Genomic DNA, 19,673 nt, shown 5'->3' with positions numbered 1-19,673 from the left:
AAGTAGTTTTTTAGACATGCCATCGGCCACGCGGCCTTCTGGCGGTGATTTCTGTTTTTTTGGTTCAACTGAAGCAAACTCTCGACCGGCGCAACATCCAGCGTCTCATCAGCAGCAGCAGCAGAGTGAGGCTCGCTTGAACTAATGCTGGTGACCTGCCAGATGTTTACTAGGCAAGGGCTCACTCTCTGTTAGATATGGGTCCTGGTTCAGCGAAAAAACTCTGCAATGCACGACACAAATAGCCACGATCGTCGTTGTGGAGAGGACAAGTAACAAAATGCATGGAATGCAGACAATGTAATTTACATAGCAGCCCTCACGTCAATCAGGGTTCTGAGTGCTTTACAATAAGTAATATTTTTTAAAACTTTTTTAAAACACGCTTTTATGAAATGTCCTAGTAATGGGAAGAACTCCACGACTCCAGGAAGTGGCCCCGAAGCTTGCCATAATGTAAGGGACCGTGGCCAATTACAGCCAACGTCAGTTGAGCGTGGACAATTAGACCCAAGCCGAAACATAACATATAAAAAAGACTGTTTAAAAATATACATATTTTTTTATTTTTATGATGGAATATAGTATTGTCATCAGTATGACATAAGTATACCAAGTCGATACCATATTGGGAAGTGGGTTAAAATTGAGTTACAAGATTTGAGGATACAATGACAACAACAACGACGACAACAGACAGTGAGTTAAATGAAAGCGTGTAAAAATAAAATTCAACGCCAACGCCCAACACGTGGGATACGCGGCACGCAAGGCGGTCCACGTAAAATTCATCAGCAAAGCCACGTGCCCCCTTGGGCCTCACCACCTCTGAGCCACACCAAACTGAACCTCAAATCCTGATTCGTGGAAAGCCATCGCACATCACCGGCAAGCGAGTCACTGCACGCCTGGCGCTCCACTCCCCCGCTTACCTCCAGTCGTGCGGAGTGCGGTCAGGCACGGCGGTCTACTTGCTGTTCCTCTGCCTGACGGCCTTCGTGTCGGCATGGCTATTCTCTGCTGCGCCCTTCCTGTTACCGTGACAGACAAAACGAGCGGCACGGTGACACATCCGATACTTAGCCCGGGGTGGCGGTGGTGGTGGTTGTGCCTGGGCACGTGGCCTGCAAACCCAGCACTACGGAGGTAGCGAGGGTTGGCGGATCAAGCGGGTGTCGAGTAGGACCCGTACTCTGGCTCGGCGGGAGAAGGCATTACCGGCAGAGTGTGGATGCCATCAATCTCCCTCGCCTGGTATGCAGGAGGTCGTGGGTTCGATCCAAACCCTGACGCCTGCTGCTGTATATTTGGAGTTTGCGTGTCTCTCTCTCTCTCCGTGTTCGCGTGGATTTTATACCTCCGGGTTTTCCCTCCACATTTAGAAACACGCGTTTAGTTATTTAGATTATTTTGGTGCTATAACTGTCCAAATGATGGGCCACTTTGTTGAGCTATCATTTGTGACCAAGTCGCTTCTGAAAAACAAGTTGATACCTCAGTGGGCTTTGCCTGGTAGGACGAGGATGGTTCAATGTTTGTGTGTGTTTGGGTGATTTTTTTTACCTTTCTAGTACTTCGCATTCCTATCGTGTTTTTGTACCGTTTGTTGTTGAAACGCTCTTCCCCCGTGCCCCTGCTGGACATCCGTGAACACGAGCTTCTCAGCTCATCGGATTCCTCCAGTAGTCTTTCCCAGGGTGCTCCGCTTCTCATCTCGGCCCCTGCGTTCACAATCTCCATTGTTCCTCACTATGCCCTCCCCCCCTCCCTCTCTGTACTCAGTCACGTTTCCGCTCCCCTCCGTTGGAATAAACTCCCGACTCCACGTCAACACAGCCAACTTCAATCGTTCGTTTTTGTTCCTCCCTTGAGAATAATCTTTTTTCAATAGCGTGTCCCTTCTACCACTTCCTGCACGCATCCTTCAAACCTTAACCACCCCCCCCCCCCCCTTCCTAACCTCGCCAGCCCTCCCTATCATCACCCTTCAACACATTGTCCTGCGGAGGGAGCTGGTAGGAACGTTGGGTTGCTCGGTCAATGGCCAGGGTCAACGGCGGCGTGGTGTGTTCCGCAAACATGCCCGACTGTGAGGGCGGGCACAAGCCGGCGTGAGTAGGTTAAACGTTGAGTTTTATAAGGGCACCACGGGGTGACCAGACCCTCCCCACCCAGCCCCACCCTCACCACCCAGCCCCTCCCCACCCTCCCCTCTACACCCAGCCCCACCCCTCCCATTTTTGGATGCACGACGGACGGACACAATAATCCCCTGTGGGCAGGTGGAACCAGAAGAGATTCCTACCAATATCATCCTTCCTCTTCCTAACTTCACCCCCTCTCTCTTTCCCTACCACCACCCTCCATTGCCATCCCTTCCCCACCCCAACACTCACTTTTCCCCATCGACCAATAACTAGCGGACACTTTGCAATTCTTGTAAAGCGCCTTCGACAAAAAAACGCTACGTAAAATCCTCGTCATTGATTTGGCCGAAAACATCGCCATATGTCGGGAACCACAGAGCTTGGGCAACGTTTGGCGCCGGCTCACCGCCCCGCTGCTACCGCTGCCTTACCACTCGTCCCCGTCACCCCCTCGCACCCCTCAGCCGTCCCTCTCCCTCTCTTCGAGGGCAATTTAGCGGACGCCGTGCGGCGGCGGCGCAGTGTTACGAGTTGACGTTTGCTTGTTTGTTTGTTGTTGTTGTTGTTACGTGAACACAGCATAGGTGTGCGAGGTACGCGACATTATCAGCACTGGGGGGGGGGGGGGGAGACAAAGGCGGCCGGGCGTGGTGCTATGACCACACCACCCTCTTCGTGCGTCGTGCCAGCCTTCATAGCTGCTCGCCGACAGCACTTGCCCTGATGGTTATGTGTAGGCTACACGGGGCACCTTTGGTTTCTTTGTGTGAGTGTGTGTGTGAGTGTGTGTGTGAGTGTGAGTGAGTGTGAGTGTGTGAGCGTGCGTGTGAGCGAGCGTGTGTGCGAGCGTGTGTGCGTGAGTGTGTGTGTGAGTGTGTGTGAGTGTGTGTGTGAGCGTGTGTGTGAGCGTGTGAGTGTGCGTGTGAGTGTGCGTGTGTGTGAGCGTGTGTGTGAGCGAATGTGTGTGCGCGTGTGTGTGCGCGTGTGTGTGCGCGTGTGTGTGCGAGTGTGTGTGCGCGTGTGTGTGCGAGTGTGTGTGCGCGTGTGTGTGCGAGTGTGTGTGCGCGTGTGTGTGCGAGTGTGTGTGCGCGTGTGTGTGCGAGTGTGTGTGCGCGTGTGTGTGCGAGTGTGTGTGTGTGAGTGTGTGTGTGCGCACGTGGACTTACAGTGCCATAGTTCCGTCATCCTCTGCAAGAACCGGAGAAACAAGAAACACGCGTTCCGTTTAGTAGACAAATACGTCGAGTACAGCATCAAATACAAACAACAAGTCATATTAAGCAGGTAACAATGCATGTACAGCTCTCCATTGCTCTACTCCTGAATTGATGCCTCTCTCCCCAAGGCCGTATGGGGGAGGAGGCTCGTGAAGGACGCTGCTGGGCAGCTGGAGCGACGCTCACAATGACGAGCGGAGCGCCAGGCAGCTAAAGCACAGCAAGTTAGCACAGTAGGGGGCACAGGTGGTGCATCAGCCAATCATCTCGGTCAGTCGACCCGTGGCACCTGGGTCTGTCCCGTGACCTCCTGCCAGCGGGCGCTCGACACTTCACGTGGCCTCAAAGTGCACTTAGCCTGGCACAGGCGCCGTGGTGAAGAACAAAACATACTCTTGGTCTTAAGCCTCACCTTACCATATTAATAAAAAAGTGTGCCGTTCCTGGCCCTTCCCCCTTCAACCATTATATATACGGGGTAGTATTTCTTGTGATCTCTCATTTACTTGATACAGCTGTCGTGGCTGTGACGGTTCCACCTGAAGACGGAGGCTTGTGTTGCATCCAAAACGTCGTGAATTTTTTAATTTGTTTTATTTTACTTTTATTAATTGAAATTTTTTACCTACGTGACTTTACCGAAAAAACCTAAGAGTAACAAAACATAGTACAACAAATTAATAATATGAATGGGTAGACCAGAATGGTGAAGTATGGTCAAACTAAATCACCGATGTACAAACACGTGTCGCGGGCAGCGCGGCAAAAACATCCCTCGCTGTACTCTGCTTCTACGGTTCCCGCTTTCGGCAAACACACCGCCCCGACCAACACGGGGGGGGGAAATCGACGGTCATCCAGCAGCGGAGTAGCAGAGGCGGGTCGCGCCGGCGTACCGACAGGGGTGGCCGTCGCTTTCTTGCGCCCCATCTTCTCGCAGGCGAAGATGATGACGATGAGAACGACCACCTCGGCGGCGATGCCCAGGAAGGGCCACACTGCGTCACGTAGGTCGTGAACCTGGGGGGGGGGAGGGGGGGGGTCGAACCCGGGCACGGCGAGGCGAGCGGCCGGTCAGGAGACAAGTCCTCGTCATCGACGCCGCCGTCGTGAGCGCGCGTGGTGCAGAGAACGCCGGTTTCAGTCAAAGATAGCAATCCCGCGCGCGCGTGTGTGTGTGTACATGGGCCTCTCCAAGGTCGGATCAGCCTCAAATGAGTGCCTGCTGTGGTGCGCAAAAAACATCGCCACTGGGGAGACAAAGGCGGCTGGGCGTGGTGCTGGCCGCCCACCCCCTCGCGTGCCGTTCCGGCCTTCGTAGGTGCTCGCCAACAGCACTTGCCCCAACAGTCTGTTAAGGCTGCACGGGAAATGTTTGTCTTTGTTGTCTTTGTACGTGTGTGCGTGTGTGTGTACGTGTGTGTGTGTGCGTGTACGTGTGTGTGCGTGTACGTGTGTGTGTGTGCGTGTACGTGTGTGTGTGCGTGTACGTGTGTGTGCGTGTGTGCGTGTACGTGTGTGTGTGTGCGTGTACGTGTGTGTGCGTGTACGTGTGTGTGTGTGCGTGTACGTGTGTGTGTGTGCGTGTACGAGTGCGTGTGTGCGTGTACGTGTGTGTGTGTGCGTGTACGAGTGCGTGTGTGCGTGTACGTGTGTGTGTGTGCGTGTACGAGTGCGTGTGTGCGTGTACGTGTGTGTGTGTGCGTGTACGAGTGCGTGTGTGCGTGTACGTGTGCATTTGTGGGGAGTTGTGGGGAGCGGTAGTTGCAGTGGTCCGCGTGCTGCGCTACAAACCCGGCGAGCCGAGTTTGATTCCCGCTCGCGGCCAACACCCAGTGACAATTGTCCGAATCGGTCGTGGGCCACCCCTAGGTCGACTGCTTTTTGTGTTTAGTTTGTTGTCCTTCCCCCGCACCTCCAATTAGCACGGTTGGCTACGTACGGTGCGAAAGAAGTTCAACGTACGCACCTACAACTCGACCTCAAATGAGTACCCGGTGCGGCGTGTAAACATTGCCACTGGGGAGACAAAGGCGGCTGGGCATGCTGCTGGCCGCCCACCCCTTCGCGTGCCATGCCGGGCTTCATTAGGTGCTCGCTAACAGCGCTTGCCCCAACATTCTGTTAATGCTATAAGGGGGGGATCGTTGTCTTTCTGCGTGTCACGTTTGCCAATCATCCGGCTGGTCAAGCGTGGTGAGAGCCTTGGTTTGTTGGGCCCCACCGACCCGGCTGCGGCGCTACGTTCAAGGGCGTCGGCGTCGGCGGCATTGAGAATTGCGCACGGCTCCCCCCACGTCGTACTTTGAAGGTGACGGTGTCGTTGCTGGAGCCGGCGTCGTTGCTGGCGACGCACAGGTATTCGCCCTCGTCCTCGCGCGAGACCGCGGCGATCACGTGCTGCGTCTTCGCGCCACTCTCGCTCTCCGCGTCGCCCAGCGGCTGCGCGCGCCGCGAAGGTCACCGGGCAAAATGGGCGTCAGCAACGTCGTCGTTACAGTCATCGGCAACATCACCATGGGCGTCGTCGTGATCGTGATCAGCAGCATCGTTGATCGTCAGCAGCAGCAGCATTATCATGAGCATCATCATTATCAGCATCATCATGATAGTCATCACCAGGATCACGGTAAACGTCATGATCACCTTCATGATGATGTCAAAGACCTCCGGCACCCACCCACCGAAAACCCACCCACCCACTGACACACCCACCTACCTACCAGCCACCGAAATCTCACCCACCCACCCCCACTGACCCACCTACCACTCATCCAAAACCCATCCACCGACCTACCCACCCATCCCACCCACCAATAACCCACCCACCTTATACGTATCTCGGTGTTAAAGACTTCACCCACGCACCCTGTGCGTAGGGTTACCGCCTCCGAGGTTCAAACCCCTGGGACACATCATGGAAAGAAGATGAATATCTCACAGTGCCAGAGAAGGGGAGACCCACATGCAAATCCACTAAGTGGGATATATTATAATTATCACTATCATCATCATATAATTATTATAACTAAACCGACAGATTTGCCGGGCGGGCAGCTGGAGCAGCAAGAGTTCGGGGGGGGGGGGGGTAGGGAGGGGATTCTGGGAAAGGCAGGCCAGGCAGAGGTCGCAAACGGGGTTTGATTTCTTACCCGTACCCATACCCGGCCGCACCAGGGTCGCATACGGGTACCCATACCCGTACCCTACCCGATACCCGGCTACCCGTACCCGGCTGGGTATCGGGTAGGGTACGTGTACCCGATTGCGACCTCTGGGATGAAGCCATGTTGCAGGCGCGGGTGGGTTGATTCTAGGAACTTGAATTGTGAGAAAAGACAAGACGTTGGGAAATGAGTGACAAACGGTTAGTCAGCAGTGACTCACGGCCTACCCGTACCCGGCCGCACCAGGGTCGCAAACGGGTACCCGTACCCGGCTGGGTACGGGTAGCCGGGTATCGGGTAGGGTATGGGTATCGGGTACCCGGTTGCGACCTCTGAGGCCAGGTGCCCGACCTCGTCCTCGCTCGCTCGCACGTCCACTCACCGTGAGCGTCTTCTTGTCCGCAGACAGCTTGAACCACGTCCAGGTTGGGGTCGGGAAGCCTTGGAAGGCCAGGTGGCAACTGATCACGGTCTTGTGGCCGATGTACGCCGACAGCTTGCGCTCCTTCTTGTGGTCCTTCTTGTGGTCCTTCTTGTGCTCCTTCTTGCCCCCCGACGACACCGCGTCGAACTGGGGGGCGGCTGCGAGCAGAGCGACGCGGGGACGGGGGCAGTCAGCGCCGCGGCAGGGCGAGCGACTTGCCCCCGACGCCTACGCGGGGGGGGGGGGGGGGGGGTACCTTTGGCTTTGTTGCAAAAGTTAACGGGGCCACTGGAAAGGCCTCGACGAGACGGAGCTCTGGAGAGCGAGAGGCGCCTCTAGCGGAGGGTAATTTGGCCTACTCTTCCACGCTGACATGTTGGAGTGGGTGAGAGTACCCACATTTAACCCCACCGCACGCGACTTGCCGATCGACTTTGGCGTCCCCATTTAAGCCGCTCGGAGCACAGAGGCGGTGCGGATGGGGGCGGGGGTGGGGGTTTAAAAAACTCTGCCCCATCGTGTTTCAAGTGCCACCCCGCCAGTGCTCGCATTGGGGGACGATGGTGAGCGTTGCGCTTGCAACGCAGGGGTCGTCAGTTTGATTTCTATGCGAAGATCGCCCGTGTAGACTTAACAGACTGTTGGGGCAAGTTCTGTCGGCGAGCAACCTTATGAAGGCCGGCACGGCACACGAAAGGGGGTGGCATGATTACGCACGTAATGCAGGAGATCGCCGATTATCCGGCGGCTTCGGGAGAGATTTTCAAAAACGGTGGATAATCACCGATCATCATTATTTAAAGTAGCTTATTTTTTGACACATTCTTGTATGGCGTAATGTTTTTAGGTGCTGTAGTATTTTTGTGCGTTTCAAATTAGTTTACTAGATGACATTGGCATGAATAAACAAATAGACAAAAATACATATCCTACTTTAAAAAGTTACTGTATTTACTGTACCATACTTACCACTCTAACCTCGATGATTCTGCATGGGGCGATGTATAAACGTGCAGTATTTTCATTGTTTAAGTTGTATGTAGTGTATAATGCACTGTATGTATTATTTAACACTGAAATCAAGCAAAGCTACTTTTTTTTGTAACGCTACACACAGTGGTACCGATCTCCAGACTGTTTACCGCTTTTCGAGCGATTTGCCGGTGTCACCGGATTGGCCTGGGACCACCGGATAAATGTTGGAAGCAGCCGGACAATCGGTGCGCCGGATGATTCGATGACCGACCGTATCTGAATCTCGTGACCGCTCACCTTTGACCAGAACGGTTGCGTTCCAGGAGTTGTGTTTGCTGCCGAAGAGGCAGGTGTAAGCGCCGGCCTCGAGCAAGCTACGAACGCTGAAAGCACAAGAACGGCCGCATCAACGGCCATTGTGGAGCAGAGGTCGCAACCGGGTACCCGATACCCATACCCTACCCGATACCCGGCTACCCGTACCCGGCCGGGTACGGGTACGGGTACCCGTTTGCGACCCTGGTGCGGCCGGGTACGGGTACGGGTAGGCCGTGAGTCACTGGTGAGTAACCGTTTGTCACTCACTTCGGGTAGGGTACGGGTACGGGTAGGGAACGGGTACCCGTACCCGGCCGGGTACGGGTACGGGTACGCATTTGCGACCCTGGTGCGGCCGGGTACGGGTACGGGTAAGGAATCAAAACCCGTTTGCGACCTGTGTTGTGGAGGCCCAGTTGTGGCAAGTTACGGGGCGATGACGATGACGACAACGAGACGCAGCCACAAAGTTCGAGGGTATTCGTCGAGCCGGACTTCCTTCTACCCTTTGGACGAGGCGACGTTACGACGCCGATCATCATCGCGACGAACGGGAACTTTAAATGCACGGCGGGCTGCGGAGATTACAACGACGAGTGTAATTGTAGCTCAGTGAGAACCCTTTCATTCCGCGAGAGGCAATTGGCGCGGGCCTGCGATTGGTTACTCATGCCGCGGCTTGCCCCCGTGCGGTGTCGTACCCGCAGACTCGGCCTCGGCAAGGCAAGGTAAAAGGTAAAAACGACGAGCCTACCTTTACCCTACCTTTTACCTTACCACAATACAATCACTCTACCCTACCTTTTACCCTTTAGCAGGTAAGGTAAAAGTGTAAAAACAACGAGCCTACCTTTACCCTACCTTTTACCCTTACCCCATACACATTGCCCGATGACAGGGTAATTACTGGGGTACTGCTACACATGAAGAAGGTTTGTAACAGGTAAATGCTAGGTAGAGCGCTTTATTCATGTAGAATACTCTCGATGATTCCAATTTTAAATGGAGGCCACGGACTGCGCCACGGAGCTTTTAGCGAGCGGCAAACGCAAGGTGTTTACGGTAAACACAAGGTGTTTACCGGGTAATTCTTCCACGCTACCTTTACCCGACCCTTTACCTTGGCATGTCGACACCTTTACCTTTACTCTTTTACCCGGTTTTACCTGGTAAAAAGGGTAAATTACTTCCCTTCTACATGACTTTACCGAAAGAACCAAGAAGATGAATCCCTGCAGTCACGAAAGCTTTAAATCGAAATTTAAGGGTAAATTACCTTACCCTGCTGAGGCCTACCGCAGACTTTGCAACGCGGTCTTCTGCCAAAGGTCGTGTTGTTTGGCAGGGGGGTAGGGGGGGGTTGGGGTGATGACTCCTCGTCTCTTGTAGAACATTGGGTGAAAATAAAAAATGTAAGCAATGTGAAAAAACCGGATGAGTTAGTTTTGGCTTGGCAGCAATTAACGGCGGTTGCCAAAATATGGGCAAACTGTGTTGACAAAACGGTGCCAAGTGCAGCAGACCGGCGTCATGGCGCGACAAGGAGAGCTCAGCCAAGGGCAACGTCGCGGGTCAACACACGTGCTTGTCATCGTTGGCGTCATCGCCAGCGCACGCCGCAGTCTGTCCACTGCTGGATGAAGGCCTTCCCAAGCCCTCGCGCTCGTTCAAGCGAGACCGTTCCGGAGATGGTTGTCGGGAACTTCTGGGGCGTGTTCCGCCCCTTTGGCTGCGACTCCACCACCAGTCTCGTGCACTCTCGCTGCGTGCAAACCGTGACTTCTTAAAACCCGTGTGCGTCCGAGCCGAACTCATTGCTCCAGCGGTCAGTCGCCTCTTCAACGCTCTTCTGTCGCTACTACCCTACTACCGCTCGGCGATTCGTCAATCCATGCGGAGGCATCGGTTTTGCAGACCGACTGTTGCGTCTCATCCACGCTAGAGGCTGACCGAAATTCGGTTTCGGTTTCGGCGCCGAAAGTTGGCAAATGGCCTTTTCCGGCATACTTTCGGTTTCGGCCAAAAGTCAATTATTTACTTTTGGTTTCGGCCGAAACTGATATTGACTTTCGGTCGTCATTCGTCAACCGAAGATCTATTTGTAGAATGTAACGCTAGTGCTACGTCTATCACTCTGCCTATCGGCCGGTCAGTCGGCGCTAGGCAATCCTATGCGATAGGCTGCAAACACACACACGTCAGCAGCAGCAGCTTGGGAGCGAGGTTACAGCCGCAGCCATGGTCTGCTAATGTATATACGACCGGTCAACAGAATGTCTGGCTGAATGCGGAAAAACTGTTGTTTCTTAACTACAACATTCGTTAGTTTATGGATATAATTACTAAGTAAGTAACACCTAAAGATTTGATATTTAGCAACTCTTACTGCAGGCTCTGAATAATTAGTTCTAGATTTATGTTTAATTAAAGTAGCATTGCATCGTAACATATTTCATGAATCTTGTGTTCGGTAACTTTGGTTATATACCTTCCTGTTTCGGTCTCGGTCAAAAGTGTTGTTAAACTTTCGGTTTCGGCTTCAGTTTCGGCCGAAAGTCTATTTTTTACTTTCGGTCTGGTTTCGGCCGAAACCAGAAATTTAGTTTCGGTCGGCCTCTAATCCACACTGTGTTCAACCACCGCACAACACACTCGCTCACCTAACCAATCGCTCTCACTCACCCACTCAGCAATCGCCATTCGCCACGAAGTGGCGGTGACTTTCACCATGGCGCTTGTGCCAGGCTATGTGCACTTTACCACACCCACTCACCCACGCATTCACCCACACAATCACCACACTACAGGTCACCTCACTTATTTTTCAGATTATTCCCTCTCACTCCTCCACTTTGTAATTCCATCCTCCTCCTCCCATCATCATCATCGTCGTCTCTTACAACAAAAATAACCTTGCTCAATGCAAGAAACGTATTAACACGTATCGACTACCAGAAACGTCATTGGAACCTCATTTGCCAGTAAAAAATATGATAATTGGTTTTTTACCCTTCTTTTACTGGCAAATGAGGTTCCAATGGTGTAAATGCTTACCCCGAGCTCTCATACTCTGATGGTGCATTGTCTTTGAGTTGTGCGCCTTTTGGCGTCATCTGGTCCAACACCATGTGAGACTAGGCTCTAAGGAAAGCTGTCTCGGGTGTGGACCAATCAACTTCAAGGACAGTGCATACATTATCAGAGTTATGTTTTTTGTTTGCATTATGACTGCAGGTATTGTGGTCTATGCAAACATGACTCCTTGTAAAAAAGGTGTCAGTTTTGTTGCCAGATAAAAGGGTAAAAAAAACAATTATCATACCAGAAACGTATTCACACCTTCAATAGTGCTGCTCTTTGTTGCGATCTCTCCCGTGTGTTTTTGGGTTGCACTGCACACGCTGTTCCGCACGCTCCGCTGCAGAAGCTCCCAGCACGGGCAGCGCAACGTCGGACACCGCGCGGTACGACTAGGGCTCCCCCATTATCAATTTCAATGACTGGGAGGTGTGGAGGGTGAATCGACGCAGCCCCAGCAACGGCTTCTCATGAGCAGCGAGACGTCACCGCCGAGCTTCTGGGATCGAACCCACGTGTCGGCCGTCCTCCGGTGGGGCATCCCGCTGGGCAGACGCACAGCGGCTCAACCCCGACGGCACAACCGGACGGACGGCACGTCAGCGCGGCGAGCTAAAGAACAACCTCGATGGTGCGGCCGTGACTCACGTGTGGTTCATGTAGTTGCTCGGCACCCAGTCGCCGTGGATCTTCGAGCCATTGTGGAGCCACGAGCGAGCCACCACCTCGTCGCCCGACGGCACGAGGCGGCACTCGAGCAGCGCGAGCGACGAGTTCTTCCCCAGGATGAGGTCGGAGGTCGCGACGACGGCGGCGGCGGCGGCGGACGGCGCTGCGGAAAGAAAAGGGGGGGGGATAAAAACGTGTCGGCAGAGACGGGGCGGCTGGCAGCAGCGCGGCGTGGTGACCGGGGGGAACAAGGCGGCTCGATCAAGTCGGTTTCCCCAAGAAGGTCCCAGGGCGAAACGTCGGGCGTCGTGCCGATGAACAGCGCGCGGTACGACCCAAGAGAGCACGGCGTGGCCGCGAAATCACCAAGAGGCCGGAATGAAGAGAGCCGGTTAACGGCAGCTGTTCCACTGCTGGATGAGACCGTGCGTGAGTAAGTCCCTCCCGCAATCGGGGTTTGAACTCACGACCTCCCGATTGCGAGCCGCTCGCTCTACCGCTGGGCCGCCTCGGCTAACCAACTCCACTGGCACACCAACTCCACTTGCACACCAACTCCACTTGCACACCAACTCCACTTGCACACCAACTCCACTTGCACACTAACTCCACTTGCACACCAACTCCACTTGCACACCAACTCCACTGGCACACCACGGTCACTTGAGTATACCATCCTATAATATGTACAGGTGTCTTGCCACAAGGGACTCGCCCCCACGGGAAAAATCTGGACGCGTTGGGCAAAACGGTTACGCTGTGGATGTGCTTGTGGCTCTTACGCCGTGGCAACGTGGAATTGCTGGAGGCCGTTCAGACAAGGTGGGCGATCTTTTCATTGCCACTCACATTTGCCAAACATTCGACCCAGGAAAGCCACGGTTTGAGTCTCAAGAATATTTATGGAGAGGGTCCTGCTACATGAGGATGTTTGGCCGATTTACAAACGAGCGTGCGAGAAAACCTTGCCACACAAAATGGGGGGGGAGGTCAGAGGTGGGGTGGGGAGGGATACTACTCAAAGCTCCACACAGATCGACACAACAAACCATTGCCATCTCCTGACCCAAGGCCGTAGCCATGGAGTCAACATTGGGGGGGACCAAATCTTCTAGGGTGTCTCGGAGTCCCAATCCAGAAAAATATCTAAATTTGAAAACTCATTTCCTGCCTAAAATATTTAAAAAGTCACCAACACATGGGATGGACTTTTTATTTATTTTTACAATAATGTCTAATAGTGTAATGTATTACATTGCCCTGTTTTTACTTTTTTACCATTTCTTATTTCATTGTATATAATGGCAGAATTTAGTGATTAATAAAGTACAACCATAACCACAATCATATGAACATAAATCTATGCATTGATTTATATGAAGACAATCCCAGATATTGTGGCCAAGGTTTAGCAAATTGTTGTTTTTATTTACATAGCATAGCAATTATTATTTTAAAGCAATATATTGGGGGGGACATTTTGAGCATATTTGAATATTGGGGGGGGGGGGGGATGTGTCCCCCCCAAAATATATTATAATTACGGCCTTGCCATGACCCGCCTCGCAACCCCGGCAACCCCGGCCTGCAAACAACCACACGAGCGATTACACTGGTCAACACACTTTTTCTGGCACGAGGTATTCCAACGGTTTTAAGGTAATTTTGCGATTGACAAAAACTGATTCCAAATCTGGCATCAGTTTTTGTCAATCACATCAGGTTTTTGAAATATCAAATATTGCATTTTCAATAAAAACTGCAGAAGAAAAATATTAAATAAATGTGCATATCTACATCAAATGATATTATAAACACACTATCCTAAAAATACAGCACCATATTTTAACACTAAAGCAGTCACTGACTCGCAACAACTTGCAATCATAAGTGGCAGTTAACTTTGGGTAAAATCAATGAAAATGGGGTATGCCGATAGCACCCTGAAATTAGTCTAAAACAGCTGCAAAAGTCCAGGCCAGAAAAAAAAAATTTGTTGACCAGTGTTATCCAAGCGCAAGGTCTACCGAGATCCAGGGGGGTGGTGGGGCATTGTCCCAGGGTTTTTATTCGGCAAGCCAGGCTGCCTCTCACCTGGGCTGGGAGTCAAACTGGCATCCTGGGAGACGGAGGCTCCGGCGAAGAGTGCGAGAGTGATGACGACGCACAGGGCTTGCAGCATGGCTCCCATCTCCCTTGGGGGTGGCAGGGGCAGGTGAGGATTGGCAAACACATTGTGACCGTAGCCAGCGTGAATCTTACACCACAAGGCAGCATTGGGAGAAGTGTGCGTGTGTGAGTACACTCCCGGTCCTGGGCACCCACCCCACCCCCCTCTAGGTCGACTCAGCCTCAAACGAGGACCGTACCTCGGCGCGGTGTGTAGTAAACAACAGCATTGGGGAGACAAAGGCAGCCGCGCGTTTGTTATTGATCGCCCGATGCCCTTGTAGGTAACGCTATCTCTGTGTCTGTGTGTGTTTTGTGTATTAACGTGGGGAGCGGTGGTGTAGCGGTTAGCGGATGTGTGGTATAATGGAGGGCTAAAGGAACGAAGCTCACAACAACGAGCGGAGCGACCGGGGCGGTTAAAACGCGACAAATTTGGCACAGTCTGGAGCACAGGTGGGGCATCTGGCGGTCATCTCAGGTGAAGGTCAACCCGAAATACCTGGCTGGGTCTGTATCGCGTGACCTCCTGCCGGAGAGACTTCCACACCGCACGTGACCTCAAGGTGCACCTAGCCTGGCACAAGCTGCCGTGATGACGTAGCCGTCAATTAATAGCGGAAAGGCGGTTGTTGTTGTTGTGTGTACGGGCGGCATAGGAGTGCATGTCTTTGGATGTACGTCTGCGTATGGATGTACATACTGCATTTTTTTGTACACGTGGGGAGCGGTGGTGCAGCGGTTAGCGCGCTGCGCTACGAACCCGGCGACCCGAGTTCGATTCCCGCTCACGGCCACCACCGGTGACGATTATCTGAACCTGTCCTGGGCCTCCCCTAGGTCGACTCGGCCTCAAACGAGTACCTGGTGCGATGTGCAAACATCGCCACTGGGGAGACAAAGGCGGCCGGGCGTGGTGCTGTCCACCCCACCCCCTCGTGTGCTGTGCTTCATAGGTGCTCGCTAACAGCACTTGCCCCTACAGTATGTTAGAAGCTACACGGGGGATCTTTGTCTTTGTGTGTGTCGCTACGTGTACAGTACACAAGTGTGCGTACAGTGCTGTATTAAGTGCAGAATAAATGCGCGTGAAGTGTGCGCACTGTATGGTACTAAATTAAGGCCGAGTAGACCTAGGCGCTGCAATAGGTTCTCGCTAACAACACGACGAGGCAATCTCCGTATAATTGTACCGTATTTAGACTACCCGTAGTTACTATTGAGACTACCCTTAGTTACTAACACACATGTCAACCCCGTATAAGTGCCCTACCTAATTATTACAGACCAATTCAGACCTTGCTGGTCACCCCGTGCCTCTTATAAATCTCAACGTTCATCCTGCAAAGTGCCATCACAAGGGAGAAACACAAACACATAGACAAAACATTATGTTGTTTTGCCCGCATTGAAACGGCGCATGGACCTGTAAACTCAATTTTCGTGAATAAGAATAACGGGTAAACCGTATGGGTTGACAGCTATGACAACCACACACTCACCCACCCACACAGCCACTCACTCACCCACTCACTCACCCACACACTCAGCCACTCACTCAGCCACACACTCACCCACACACACACTCACTCACACACTCACCCACACACTCACCCACCCACACACACACTCACCCACACACTCACTCACGCACACTCACTCACACACTCACTCACTCACACACTCAGCCACTCACTCACCCACACACTCAGCCACTCACTCAGCCACACACTCACCCACACACACACTCACTCACACACTCACCCACACACTCACCCACCCACCCACACCCACACACTCACTCACTCACCCACACACTCAGCCACTCACTCAGCCACACACTCACCCACACACACACTCACCCACCCACCCACACACTCACTCACTCACCCACACACTCAGCCACTCACTCAGCCACACACTCACCCACACACACACTCACTCACACACTCACCCACACACTCACCCACCCACACACTCACTCACCCACACACTCACTCACACTTACTCACACACTCACTCACACACTCAGCCACTCACTCAGCCACACACTCACCCACACACACACTCACTCACACACTCACCCACACACACACTCACTCACACACTCACTCACCCACACACTCAGCCACCCACACACTCACCCACCCACACACTCACACTCACTCACACTCAGCCACATACCCACCCACACACTCACCCACCCACACACTCACCCACCCACTCGCTCACCCACACACTCACCCACACACTCACTCACTCACCCACACACTCACCCACACACTCACTCAACCACACACTCACTCACCCACACACTCACTCACTCACACAGTAATCCACACACTCACCCACCACACACTCACACACTCACCCACACACTCACCCACCCACACACACACTCACCCACACACACACTCAGCCACACACTCACCCACACACTCACACACTCGCTCACCCACACACTCACTCAGCCACACACTCACCCACACAGTCACCCACACACTCACCCACCTACACATTCACCCACACACTCAGCCACGAAATAACCCACCCACACAGTCACCCACACACTCACCCACACAGTCACCCACACACTCACCCACCTACACACTCGCCCACCCACACACTCAGCCACGAAATAACCCACCCACACACTCACCCACACAGTCACCCACACACTCACCCACCGACACTCTCACTCACCCACACACTTACCCACTAACCCACACACACTGACCCACTCACACACATGCCTCCCTTATTACAGACCAATTCAGACCTCACAATTCAGACCTCACTGCCCTTACAAATCTCGACTTCATCCTACAAAGTGCCATCACAAGGAGAGAAACACAAATAGACATTTTTTTTGCCCGCATTGAAACGGCTGTACGCAGTATGGACCTGAAAAATCAATTTCCCTGTACAAAAAATACGGGCTTAACCCGTATGATTTGACACGGTAAGTTACTATAATCTACCATGCGAAACATAACGTGTACAACAACAACAACAACAAGACCATTATTATTATTTATTTGGCACGATTGCAAAGTCCACCGCTGAATGAATGACCTTCACCCCTCCGATCGTGGCGTTCGTTTGACCATACTTCACCACTCCGGTGTGCAGCGGAGTTGATCAGCTCGAACGTGGTGGTCCTGGAGTCGAACTCGGACGTCGCGGGTGACAGGTGGAGGCTGAAGCGACGCGTTGCGGCCGCCGGTTAAAAAGTGTCGCAGTTTAAATGCCGGGGCGGTGAGCGGTGGCGCAGCGGTTAGCGCGCTGCCGGTTTAACCCCACCACAACCTCACTACCACACCACCACCACAACACAGCCACAACTCCACCACAACACAACACCACAACCACAACAACCACAACACCACCACAAACTCACTACCACACCACCAACACAACACCACCACACCACTACCACACCACCACAACCACAATACCACCACCACACAACCACCAACAACACAACACCAACACCACCACCACAACACCACCACCACAACCTCACTACCAAACCACCACCCGACCACCACCAACACAACACCACCACCACCACAACACCACCACCACAACACTACAACACCACCACAACCTCACTACCACCACCACAACACCACCACCACAACTCCACCACCACTCCACCACCACAACCTCACTACTACCCTACCATCACCCTCCCCCCAACCCAAGTTCAATTCGCCGGCCGCTGATAGCAATCAGCGAACGAGCGTTGAATCAGATTCGCTCTTCGTCCAACTTAGCACCGACCTACGGGGTGAAGTATGGTCAAACGACCCTTCCAAGACCCTCAACCCAACCATCAGTTTCGGAAGTTACCTCTAAACCTCTCGATGTCTATAAACACAAGACCCGCCCTTGTGTTTATAGACGCAGCGTCCCTTGCACAGACACTGAAACACACGTGGGATGATGGTTTTGTTTGACAGGCGGCCAGAGAGAGATGGAGAGAGGGCATTGATGGGTGATGCTGACCTGGGCTGCTGCAGGGATTGAGTCAGCACCTCCTCCTCCTGCTGCTCCTCCTGCTGCTGCTGATCCACACTCGCTCACTCTTCTCGCTTCTGTCTCTCTCCGCTAAATCTTCTCTTCTCTTCTGCACGTCTACTCCGACTGATTCTCTCGCTCTCTCTGTGATGCTCTCTTCACTCTCTCTCTATCTGACGCTCTCTCTCACGCTCTCTTTGCAATCTCTCTCACGCTCTCTCTGATGCACTCTCGCTCCACTCTATCTCACGCTCTCTCTTCTTCCCGTGCGCTCTCTCTCTCTCACGCTCTCTCTCCACTCTCTCTGACGCTCACTCTGCACTCTCCTCTCTCTCCACTCTCTCCTCTCTCTCACACAGCTCTCCCCACCCTCTCTCTGATGCTCTCTCTCTCTCCACTCTCACGCTCTCTCTTCTTCCCGTGCGCTCTCTCTCTCTCTCTGACGCTCTCCACGCTCTCTCTCTCACGCTCTCTCTCCACTCTCTCCTCTCTCTCTCACACAGCTCTCCCCACCCTCTCTCTGATGATCTCTCTCTCTCCACTCTCTCTCACGCTCTCTCTTCTTCCCGTGCGCTCTCTCTCTCTCTGACGCTCTACACGCTCTCTCTCTCACGCTCTCCCCACCCTCTCTCTGATGCTCTCTCTCTCTCTCTCCACCCTCTCTCTCTGACGCTCTCTCTCACACAGAACCCCCTCTCTCTCTCTCTCTGTGCCGTCATTCAGACGGGATCTCGGCTGAATCACGGGGACCGCACCCGGCAACTCCCCCGTAGAGAGACACACAGCCAAAGATCCCCCGTGTAGCCTCAATAGACTGCTGGGGCAAGTGCTGCTGGCGGACACTTACGAAGGCCGGCACGGCACACGAGGGGAGTGGCGTGGACTGTTGACCAGCACATCACGCCCCCGGGGGCCGCCTTTGTCTTAATTTAAGGCTGAGTCGACCTAGGCGTGGCCCAGGACCGGCTAATATATTCACCAGTTGTATCGGTCGTCAGCTGGAAAATTACTACTGTACGAATACTATTTTTGTTGCTACGATTTGTGCGACATACGGAATCTTAATTAATTTTAAGGCGGTGTTACAACACCCGGAGGCAGCCACAGACATGCAACATCCTTGCATTTCCCTAAATACAAAAAGACAAAGATCCCCCATATAGCCTGAACAGACTGTAGGGGCAAGTGCTGTGAGCGAGCACCTATGAAGGCCGGAACGGCACACGAAGTGGTGGGTGGCCAGCATCACGCCCGGCCGTCTTTGTCTCCCTTGCGGAAATACTTACACATCGCACCAGGGACTCATTTGAGGCCGAGTCGACCTAGGGGATGTCCAGGACAGGTTCAGATAATCGTCACCGGTGTTGGCCGTGAGCGGGATTCGAACTGGGGTCACCGGGTTCGGAGCGCAGCGCGCTAACCGCTGCACCACCGCTCCCCACGTGTACAAAAATAATGCAGTACAGTATATCCATACGCAGACGTA

At 53.2% G+C, this 19,673-nt stretch overlaps 1 protein-coding gene across 3 annotated transcripts; it reads right to left on the bottom strand.

The window, feature by feature from the left end:
• Positions 1–643: 643 nt before the first annotated feature.
• On the bottom strand, positions 644–18,913 carry LOC133355148 (basigin-like). 3 transcript variants are annotated; one of them, XM_061572476.1, is made up of 10 exons: positions 17,277–17,465; positions 15,438–15,505; positions 14,090–14,190; positions 11,975–12,158; positions 8,228–8,313; positions 6,914–7,113; positions 5,669–5,806; positions 4,261–4,384; positions 3,314–3,335; positions 644–1,031 (listed from the first exon to the last, which is right to left on the bottom strand). In XM_061572476.1, exons 3-10 carry the CDS (start codon positions 14,184–14,186, stop codon positions 968–970), a joined length of 915 nt encoding a protein of 304 aa, XP_061428460.1. In that variant the 5' UTR covers positions 14,187–14,190; positions 15,438–15,505; positions 17,277–17,465; the 3' UTR covers positions 644–967. The 3 variants fall into 3 exon arrangements, with proteins under 3 accessions (XP_061428460.1, XP_061428458.1, XP_061428459.1); XM_061572474.1 differs by lacking the exons at positions 15,438–15,505; positions 17,277–17,465 and adding an exon at positions 18,176–18,913; XM_061572475.1 differs by lacking the exon at positions 15,438–15,505.
• Positions 18,914–19,673: the final 760 nt, after the last annotated feature.

Source organism: Lethenteron reissneri, chromosome 50, assembly GCF_015708825.2.
Source record: "Lethenteron reissneri isolate LAM-NWPU_2019-01 chromosome 50, ASM1570882v1, whole genome shotgun sequence".
Classification (NCBI taxonomy): domain Eukaryota; kingdom Metazoa; phylum Chordata; class Hyperoartia; order Petromyzontiformes; family Petromyzontidae; genus Lethenteron; species Lethenteron reissneri.
The sequence above is the reverse complement of the archived record's forward strand: the minus strand, read 5'-3'. Positions and strand labels throughout refer to the sequence as shown.

Excerpts from the sequence above, each read along its gene's own strand:
- LOC133355148 (XM_061572474.1), bottom strand. The coding sequence starts at position 14,186 with ATGGGAGCCATGCTGCAAGCCCTGTGCGTCGTCATCACTCTCGCACTC. Across the intron at positions 7,114-8,227 it reads CGCAACCGTTCTGGTCAAAG|CCGCCCCCCAGTTCGACGCG; the intron begins GTGAGCGGTCAC and ends CTCTGCTCGCAG. Across the intron at positions 3,336-4,260 it reads AGCGACGGCCACCCCTGTCG|AGGATGACGGAACTATGGCA; the intron begins GTACGCCGGCGC and ends CGGTTCTTGCAG.